At 40.3% G+C, this 11,032-nt stretch overlaps 1 protein-coding gene across 5 annotated transcripts in view; it reads left to right on the forward strand.

Annotated features, from left to right (window-relative positions):
* Window positions 1–10,966, forward strand: part of LOC135252709 (lethal(3)malignant brain tumor-like protein 4) — an 87,465-nt gene extending 76,499 nt beyond the window's left edge. For 4 of the 5 annotated variants that reach the window (XM_064331116.1, XM_064331115.1, XM_064331114.1 and 1 more), the window contains 3 exons: window positions 848–1,020; window positions 8,719–8,781; window positions 9,360–10,966. In XM_064331116.1, coding sequence (XP_064187186.1) covers window positions 848–1,020; window positions 8,719–8,781; window positions 9,360–9,515 — 392 coding nt within the window. In that variant the 3' untranslated portion in view covers window positions 9,516–10,966. The remainder of the gene's footprint in view (window positions 1–847; window positions 1,021–8,718; window positions 8,782–9,359) is intronic. The other variant, XM_064331118.1, reaches the window with a different exon arrangement.
* Window positions 10,967–11,032: the final 66 nt, after the last annotated feature.

Below are 11,032 nucleotides of genomic sequence, written 5' to 3' on the forward strand. Positions count from 1 at the left end.
ATGCTCCGATGAGTAATTTCATATCATAATCTGAAGTGGTGTTATAAAACCTCCATTATGTGATGAACAATGGCGATTTGAAGCTAATAACATAGCATGTGATTGCCCCAGTCATCCTTCACAGCTATTTATTCCTGGTTTTTATTTTAAGCATGTGCAGTGTAGTCATACTGATGGCAAGACAACCTGCTAGTTAAGGATAGCCAGTTGAAAGCAGGTGCTACACAGATCCACTGATCTGTTAATGAGGACATTGGATATTACCTTCTCTTCTCCTGTGACCTGTATCAGTCACCACTGATCACCACACATATCAGCAGCACATAGAGGAAACAGGACACAGAGACTGCAATAATCAGTTTGGCCTTCTAAATAATGAATTTATAGCTGACGAGATTATATTATATCTTGAGTTGTTGATGGATTTTTATAGGAATTCCCTTTGTGCATTTACATTTGCAAGTTTTTTTTTCTCCAAAATGAGCTTTGACCCCGACCTGACTTTGTATTCTGACCTTGTGCATTTATTTTTTCAGTGCAGACTTTTGATGATGAATTCTTGCTGCATCACAGCAATACCCTGCGAGATCCCATAAAAGTTGTGTATTAGCCTTTCCCTCCTATTCGAATCAGTCAGGAAGATCCTTTCCAATATAATAATCATACCCTGTAGCTATTATTCTTGTCGTGATAACTGTAATCCAAACTTTACGCGCCACCACAGGCGCTAACCCGATGACACGAATGCGCATTTGTCACTTTGATGAGCTCTCGGTGCTAACGGAGGCCCGGCGCCCCGAGATGCAGCCTGCGGCTTTCCAACCGCTCCGCCGTCTGTTTCCTCCAGCGGAGCGCTGCGCGGACAGCATGCAGCAGGCCCTGCACCAGTCCGTCTTCTTGTCGGCCATGTCGGCCCACCCCAGCCGCGACCTGCCCCTCTGCTGGGAGCAACACTGCAAGCTGCTGCCCGGCGTGGAAGGCGTGCAGGCCAGCCGCGTGGCTCACTGGACCGTCGACGAGGTAAGAAGGAAAACCCGCTCTCCTCTCCTCTCCTCCTCGCTTTCTTTTTCTTTTCTTTTTTGCGTCGTCTTAATCGGTCTGATAAAATTGAGTTCACGGTCGGGAAATTGTATTGCAGCGGCTAACTGAAAATAAACACCGCCCCCGGACGCTCGTACTCATCGGAATGCACAGCTCACGTTATCCCAGTCCACGCAGTATTGTGATGGTGTCATCGTTGCCGCAATCTCGTTATGAAAACTGGCACTCAAAACACTGTATAATGAGGGGGAACGGGATTGAAAAAATACTGGCTGAAATGTTGCCAGTTATTGTAGCTCTGCCAAGTTTATCTGTGGATTTCACGTCAATATGTGTCACATGATTTCAAAGGCGGATGGCCATCTCTCTGATGCTTTTGATATTTAAAAAAAAAGGATCCAGGTGTTTTTGTTCTCACATGGAATTTTGAATCTCTTTGATTTCAGGTTAAAAATCAAGTCTTCTGTAAAGAGCTCGCTGTACTTGTCTTGTTTTCGGTCTGTGCTCTCCCAGTATCTGACTCAGTGCTGATATAAGGATTTGCCCTTGAAAGGATTTACATGGTATGGTAATCCCACCTGGAGACATGTGTGCAGCGTAAACAGTGTAGTGACGGAGAGCACTGTGCATGGGAGCAGACCTGGTTGCGTAAACAGTTTGCTTTCTTAGTAGGGTTACAAACGCACACCCAGCAAATTTCAAATATCAGCCATCATCATTGTCAAAACAACTAATGCAGTGCCTTTGTTTGCACTGCATGTTACTATGGCAACTGGTTCCCATCTAACATAGGCTAGTAGTGCTAGCTGTCTGTGATAATATAATCAGTGCTCACCTGCAACCGCCACATGTGGTTGAGGTATGTTTAAAGTTTTATCATCGAAATATATGAACAAGACAGAAGAGTGTTGCTGAGTCTGGCTTCTATGATGCTATGAAAAAGGTTCTCCTGTTCCTATGCAAATAAAGCACATCCTTGTCACAGATCTGTTGGTACTGTAGCTGGATAGTGATAGGAAATTTACTTAATGCTGAAAACATTCAACGCTGCCCGGTGCACAGATTACATTCAATTAATGCTAGTTTTTGACATTACATTCTTGATTGAAGCTCACTAGTCAGAACATCTTACTAAGGTTCTCAAAGTAATAATGCTGTACAGTATTGCATTTTTTAAAAAAATGCATGCGTTTTCCCTGTAGTCATTTTTTTTAACCATCCAAGAAAAGTTGTTCCGCCATTATTTTTTATTGTAAGTAGAGTAGCTAGTTGATCACATATAGCTTCAGGTTGTCTTTAATGACAATGATTTTCTGCAACATGGATAGCATATAATCTTTTTTCTGAGGAGATGATAATACCAACAAAATCGGCATTCATGCAAAGCGTGTTTTTTTAAATGGATTAGCACAGACCAGGGAATGGCATATTCATAGCTGAGGAGGGGAATATTACTCTAGACATACTGCGCCAGTGCAGATAGTTTATTTTCCGTTTAGCTTTATGCTGGGATTGCTTTTCCTTTAGTCATTACTTGCTTTATATTCCCTCCATCTTTATTCTGAAGTAAATATGCATTTTAACTATGTATTTCTGCCTGAGAAAAACAGCACATGTATGTCTCTCACTTAAAGTCTTCCACTTCCCTTTCAAAGGGCAAGCATGAAAGATATGCTTTTATTTTTTAATTTACAAAAATCTGTCAGCCTTTTACATTCAGTTCATTATGATTAAACTATATTGGTAAAATGCCGCGTTCATCAGTGTTGCATGAAATTACAATCTGTTATTTATTCTATCAGTGCATGGCCTCCACCCGGGTGACTTACAGTATCCATTAGTACTGCTGCATCCTTCACTGAGGAAATGAAGGTAGACCTGAAACAGAACCTGCAGCATGCTGGCTGCAAGCCCAGTTCCATTGCCCTTACACTGTGTCACTGCACTATACTCTACAGACTGTAATCCTCAAGGTGGTTATGCATCTCTCTTTCTCTCTCGGTCTTTCTCTCTTTCTCTGTCTCTTTGGCTCTCACTGTCTTTCCGTCCCTCCTGTGTGTGCCTCTATCTCTCTCTCTGTCTTTCTTCCTCTCTCTCTCGGTCTCTTTCGCTCACGCTGTATTTCTGTCTCTCTCTTTCTCTCGGTGCCTCTATCTCTCTCTGCCTTGCCCTCTCTCTCCCATTAACTGATGGCTAGCACACGTGATCCGTCCAGACGTTTCCCCTCTGCTAAAGCGAGCGTCTCCAGCCGCAGCCGCGAGCTGGTTCCAATCCACTGCTTCTGCCATCTCATCGCCGCCGCGTTCTGAGGAGCGGGAGGAACGCTGTGCCCAGCGGGGGCCTGTGGGGGGTGGGGGGGGATCAATACAGGCTCTGAGCACACAGAAAAAACAGCTTTGAATGGGTGAAAACTTCTCTGTAGATACGTAGAAACACAAACGCATACTGAGTGATGGATCGTCAAAGAGAGAGAGGACAGAGAGGATGATACGTTAGGTACACAAACTATATTATAGTTGGTAGGGCTATGTGTTTTTAATATTTACAATCAAAATGAGTACTCTTAATATGTATGCATGTGTGTATTTGCTTTGACAAAGCAGGCATTGATGTCAATGAAGCAAAGCAAGTTAAAATGGACACAGAGAGAATGAGTTCACACGAGGGCTCTGAGGGGGTAAGAAGCAGCCGTGAATGGGGGCGGGGGCGGGGGGGGGCGGGTGCTGAGTCCTACAGCAAGACAGACTGGTACAGCAAGGCCCTCTGGGTCCTCAAATGTGCCACAGTAATCAGCTCTCTCAGCTCTGACCTGTTCAGCTACTGCTACACAGTGCAGCTTTCCTGTTAGTTTACACTAGTGGCACTTAGTTTACACTTTGTGCTTTTCATCCAAGTTATCTTTGAATGGGAGCTACATGAAAGCATTTGAAAGCATCAAATTATGTTGAACCCTTGATGCCAGGTTATTTCATTGTGTGTGTGTGTGTGTGTGTACATATATATGTATGTATGTTAAGCAATTAAAAGTGTTTAATTGATATATCAATCAATAGGCCTGGTCTACATGATCCATATTTGTTTTATTAATTGATGATTTATTTTGAATTATCCAGGCCCTTAGAAGCTCTAGGATTTAAAGACACTTCCTTGAACTATATTTAGCATCAAGCAGCTTTAAAATTGAGGGAACTTCTCTGTTTGTGCTTTAAAACCATGGACCCAATTCCTTTGAGGCTTGCTGTTGATAAGTTGATCTTGTGGTCTTTTCCTACATTCTCCTGAGCCCAATTACAACGCATCATAGCTCTTTAAGGTCAACATCAGCTGGAAAATAGAATGCATATGAAGACCTTCAGTTTGCCCTGAATAAATTACAGAACCCTCAAGTCCAGCTAGCCATGATATCTAGTAGATAATGTCTACATGTTAGGAAAGCTTGGCAGCCAACAGCTGACAGGGCAACAAATGTATCCCGAAATGGAGGGAATTTAGTTTGACACCAAAGACAGACGGCTAATCAAAAGCCCATTGTGTAAAACCAAAGATCTTTATTGAACTGGAACTTTGTGCTTTCTGGCTGGGAATGAAATGAAAGCCAGCGGGCCATTCGAGTTAACAGCAAATGTGGAAGTTATGTTTCTACTAAGCTCTCAAGGCCCATTCAGACGTCAGAACATTATGCTTGTTGCATGGCATCATAACAATGGGTAGGTTTTACAGTCGATATTCATTTTAGGAGTGGCAAGATGTTGATTTTTAAAGCTATATTACATAATTCCATAATCCTTATCATTTGAAGTCTTTGAGAAGATGATGCGTGAACAATATAATGTATTATTACATGGTCAAATCATAATCCTACAATGTTAAAACAAGCTATTATGCTCATTTTAAATATGAACATCAGCACACTTATGTTAAAGGCATGTTCAATATCATGCTTGTATTAATTCCCTGCCCCACACATTCTTAAAAAAAGCCTACTGTACAACATTATAACATTAAAGATGAACATACATTGACCAATTAAGCAACTGATTCATTATCATTTCTTCTACATCATTAAACCAGACCAGTTGACCTACTTCAAAACCCCACACTGCAATTTCTTCATCCTTTTACAGGAAGTGTCTGAGGCTTATAGCAAAGAAAGCGTTTTAGGAGAGCGATGTAAGATTTGGAAAAAAAAAATTAAAATTGTAAAAACAAAAATTAAAATAAAAAAATCATAGTAAAGCTTTCTCAAAGGACTAATAGTTTGCAGTTGCTTGTGTAAACATTTTTTTTAAAAACAACTCATTGCCAATTTTTTTATATAGCTAAACTAGTTTCATTTTCATTTAAAGTGATTTGTCACAGATTTATCTGTTAGTTTCCAGCCTGAATTTAAAAATGTTTCATATAAAGTTTGTTTTGAAATCCATTCCATAAATCCATTCCATCCATTTGAAATCCATATGAAAATACTAATTCCTGATTAGATAATGAAAGCTTTACATGTCTTCAGAAGACTGGAGTTAATAAGTGTGATAAAGTGGTTTTAACAGACTGCCGTCAACATGCTTCAGTGTGCATGTTGAAAAATAATGTTGGTAGGAAGCCAATAGGAAATGATGTTATTCGTGACTCAGATTTCATTGTCCTCTCTGTGCCATTATAGGCTGTAAGATGAGCTACCCTGTACACAAAGGGAGGTATGGTAATACCTGTACTGCCATCTTGTTTTAGTTACATGCATGGTGTCATATTCATATGGCCTCACGGTTGATTTTTCTCTGGTGGTTTCGAGGACCGTACGTCCTGCAAGCATCGATCAATTTAAACCCTATATTAAATAAAAGCAACAAGGTCACTGTATTTGCTATGGATGATAGGTTCACGGTGCCTAATCATGCATCACACTACAGGACGTTAACCCCAATGATCCATCAGTGGCCTGCAGGTGATTGTAATTGCCCCAAGCTGCCTGGATAATGAATGATGCATGGAAGAGTGATCAACCGTGACCGATCGTCACTGGAATTGGTCATAGAAAATATCTGGCGTTACAGTTAAGTTTCCGTTACCGAAAGCAGTCTTCCATGAGGTGATTCTCATATCAGCTGTCTGGCCTCAGAATGGCTAAAAGTGGGGAGTTTCATTAAAGGCAGTGTATCATACAGCTTTTAAACTGCGTGGGTCCTGTACATTGTGGTGTGTTCATTCACTAAAGTCATTCTGTTGTACTGTAATATTTCTTTCATAGGTCCCACCTCACTGTTAGCATAAGACATATTAACTGTGTAAACTGTATGACTTCCTCATTAATATTTCCCAGGATCCTATCAGTGGAATTGTCATGCAAGTACCTCTTTCTCCATGCTATTGTCCCAGACCTTCTGAAATCTTCTTAATTCATAGTTGCTCAATTTTGAATTCATTTTGGTTCCTAGTCAATAGACAAAAAAATAAACAAGAGGTAGTTTACTAGGTAGGGCACAAGACTTAAAAAGTTAACTGTTGGAAAGTAAAGACTGTGTATGTCAAAGAGAGATCTTCCATAGTTAAGTCACTGATTGCCTTTTACAAGAATGAGTCTCGTATCCCTGATCCTGAATGATAAACATGCTAGTCCTAGCAGACTGCCAACACAAAAAGCAATAAAGCATCCAGTGTCGGAGTGTTTTGTTTGGTTGCTCATAAATCTGTCCAGCTCTGAGGTAACTTAACACTCTGTGACAATGGTTGGTTTAAACTGGAAGAACCTATTTATGCTGGAATTATGGTATGTATTCATGTATTTAAATTGTTTTTTGTAAAAATCAGAACGGGACATTCTTAGTCGTGTAATAGAGCATGCATTTTAATGGAAATATGCCTTTTTGTCTAAGAGGGCAGCATTTGAAAGCCCTTGTTTTGAGTGTAATGTAGGTGCTGATGTTAAAATATTAATTCTGACATAGAACAAATATTCAAAGTGACAATCAGCTCTCAGGCAGTCTGCGGCAGCCTAAAATAAAACAGAACTGCATTAATTAGAAACAGCCTCGTATTGCAGGAAGGGCTCCCAATGCTCTGAGCTCTGTCCTGAAGTTCTGTTCTTTCACCGCAGCCTTTTTGAAAGCAATGTATATTTTACACAGAGGTCTGGCTTTCCCAGACTCCTCACTGACAGAATGCAGTTCCTCTGTTAAGGTCTCTGGATGTTGAGTTTAGTTTACTCTGTTTCCTGGCCACTGCACTTTGAGCGGAAAGTAACTCTTCCCAGGGAACTCTTCGCGCTGGCTTGTGATGCTCTGAGAGCTCATGGATTTTTTTGGAACGAGCGAGAGGAGGGGTGTGAAGGCCGCAGGGCTCCGGTGCTGTGAAGCTCCACGTCACTTTGAATCACGTCAGCCCGTGGACTCTAGCGGGCATAGATGGCACCGTCCCCATATAGATACAGCTCTGCCATGTACTACTGAAGTGAGGTTGTGTGGTGTGTGTGTGTGTGTGCATACGTGCCTGTATAAAGAGCACTGAAATGCAGTCTGGGGTTTAACCTGCCCCCCTGTATATTTAAAGAAAAACGGATTTTTTCTGTTATTTGACTCTGTCAATGATTGGCTGAGTTTCCATGATTTGAAGCCTAGTCAGCATATTTACTTGACCTCCTCACAGACACAATACACTGAGCTCATATATTCCTCTGGAGCACAGAGGGATATCTGTCACCTCTGCATTCATCAAACACTGACCTTGCAAACAAAGCTTTGGATTTTCCTCAGATTGAAGGAACCGGTTTGCCTTGTCCTCAAGTAGTCCTCAGGGAATGTGTGCAGTTCTGGCTTTAGTCATACCCACTCTGAGTGGTGATGTTTCTGCTGTTCGCTAAGAGCTGAGGAAGCAATCCCATTAACCCCCATCCACCAAATGTTTCTGTCCTCTTGCTCATGCTATGTGATAAAATGCAAAAGGCAGGCTGGAAGCAGAACATTACATTCCTGCAGCCATCTTTTCATAGGGTTTCTTTTGTAAATAGATCTTTTGACATAGATGTCAGGTTATTACTTCTCTGACGGGGACATTAATGGCAGCAACTGTGGTATTTACCGTACACCTCACTGAAATGTAAATGCCACGGTAGGTAATGGAGAAAAAATGGCTGTTCTGTTTTCCATCAAATTTCTTTGCATGAATTTGTGCACCTAGAAAAAAAATTTTTTTGTTCCATTGAGATCCCCACCATAAATTGCTGCACATTGAAATGACCCCAATCTCAGATATAGGCAACTATTCTCAGACAGGTTATGAAGAGCAGACTAAAATATTGCTGGAAATGACTGTGTCAGTGAAAATGGTGCAGATGTGTTTCTGAGAGCTATGCAGAGTGCCCTGCTATGAATGAGAGGGATTTGTCGGGGCCTGTGAATTCTCCCTGCCGACTCTTGTCTGGATTTTAAAGCCCGTTAAGAATCGTAGACACTCACTGTTCAATGTCGACTCAGTGCTGTACCCAGGTTTTAATTGCACTTCTAATGCTGAGCTGTGACTCTGGAAAGTAAGTTCAGCAATTGTACAGGCTCTGGTGTACAGTACTGGTTCATATTGGATGTGAAATCAAGGCCTTGTCTATAGTAGCTGCTCTGTTGATAAAGGTACATTTTTTACTGCCACCTTCTTTAACATACCAGTCTGTACCTGTCTTTGTGTGTCTAGGTGGCCAGTTTCATCCATTCTCTGCCTGGCTGTGAGGAACAAGCCAAACAGTTCCAAGATGAGGTAAGCAGACTCATGATGGCCAAGGAAATTCCCCGGATGTCCTTAATCGTTAAGAGAAAGCTAATGAGTTTTGATATATTAAATTAATTAGGTGGCACAGGTGCAGAGAAGCCTCTGCTATCAAACACATTTGCAGGTGTCAACTGTAGGACATGAGGGGATGGCAGGGTTTATTCTCAGAACTCATTTTGCGAGCGTCAGTTTGTTTGGATTAGAAATCAGCCTTGGGAGACAGATAAAATTTGAAACGTTGGCTGCAAGTCACAATGCAGGAGCCCTCATATAGAAATTGGTATCCAGACAAAATGCCTTGCTTCTGAAGCAGAACTTTCATTTGCTGTCTGAGATATTTTAAGGGTTGTTAAACAGCAGTAGTAATATCATCATCTTAGGGGAAGAAAAATTATTTATATATGTATGCTATATGACCAAAAGTATCTGGATACCCCTTGGTCTGGGGTTTTCCAATTGACCCCATCCAACACCTTTTGGATCAACTGGAAAGCCAACTGCTAGGCAGGCATTGTTACCCAATCAATGCCCCTCCTCTCACATTTTGGAACATTTTCTTTCAACAGCAAATAGACGGAAAGGCCTTTTTGCTTCTGACTCAACGTGACATCGTAAAGATAATGAGCGTGAAACTGGGCCCGGCACTGAAGATCTACAACTCCATCCTGATGTTCAAACACGCAGAAGACAACCAATCCTCAAGCAGTGACACCAACACATGAAACCAACCAAACCAACTCTCACCTTTTATATGTATATACATTAGATATATCTGTGCATTCCAGGAGTTTTCTTATAGAGATACACAGGGAGAATTTGGCTGGGAAAACCTAGTCTGTCTGGGACTTTGGACTTTGGTTTTAGTCACTCTTCTTACTTGGGCTCAGCCTCATCCCACCCAAAACCCCCGAACCTCGAACCTGGTGTTCTCTCCAAAGCTTAAAACTTTGGTGCATTGGTCCGTTCTACTTCACATTGCATTTTCAATATGCCGATTTATATACATTTTACTACTATGTAATGTTCTACAGAAAACTGCAGTACAGTACAGGACTGACAATCACAAATATGACAGTTCAGCTGTCATCTGCTTGGTCATCAAGGTGCTATTTGTACTTAAAATACAACCGTTTAAGAATTATACTGGGCTTTGTTTCTGATACGTCTGTTGTCAACTGGCTTTAAACTTGGCCATAACCAATGCTGTGTTCTCATTTCATTTGATTCCTTTTATATAAAATGCTTTATAATTTCACTGGACCTGCTGATTCACTCCTATTTATTATGAAATAGTCACAAATTTAGAAGCATTTATAGGACGTTAATAATGTGTATATACAAGATTCTGGAATACCAAAAGGGTTTATGTTTCAAATTGCATAATTTATTTTAAAATATATTATATCTCTAAAAAAAGTATTTAATTTTTTAAAATGGGAAGCTGGAAATTGCCATTGCTCATTTTGAAGAAATTCATAATCAAATCCAAATTTAATATAAGTAGTAGAGACATATTATTTGGTTTTGAATGTTTTATAGCTGATGTCATTCTTAACTTGGTTGCCATCATCCTATTATTTTATTTAATGTGAACCTGTCTCTCCAGGCATGGAACATTAGGACACCAAATATGCTGTACGTTTGTTAACTGTGTTATCCAGTTGTGCATTTTCTTCATTGTTTTAAAGCAAGTTAAAAAAAAAACGTGTTTAAGTTTTATTAACATCTATATTTGCTAGAAATGGTACATTTTCAGTCAGTGCAACATCAGAAGTTTACAATTCTGTGTGTATCAATGAGCAGAAGAAAAATTATGGCCAAACTTTGACTCCAGAGAATCTTCAGGAATGCAAATCTGTTCAATGTCATTGTGCTTTTTTCTCTGGGGCCTGTTGTAATCCGAAGTTTTTAGGGCTAAGATACATTTTGTTTCTTTTTTCTGTCTTAAAGAGAGAATGCTCTGTTTATCCCAGTGCATGGAATGTACCAGAACAGGCAAGCCCCTGATTCTTTCTGAAAAATTGTCAGTCTTTAACTATGAAATGTACTTTACACATTTGTAAGCCTTGTTTCCAACTTGTGAATTCACTCTTTATACAATACAATACATTCAGATCACATCGGTAGTCTCTTATTCCTTAATAAAATTCAAAATACATCTTTATCAATTAGAGTTCCCTTCCTGTTATATTTTCTTCCTTTCCAAATAAGTTCAAAGCAACTAACAACATGCGTCTGA

Source organism: Anguilla rostrata, chromosome 4 (assembly GCF_018555375.3).
Source record: "Anguilla rostrata isolate EN2019 chromosome 4, ASM1855537v3, whole genome shotgun sequence".
NCBI lineage: Eukaryota > Metazoa > Chordata > Actinopteri > Anguilliformes > Anguillidae > Anguilla > Anguilla rostrata.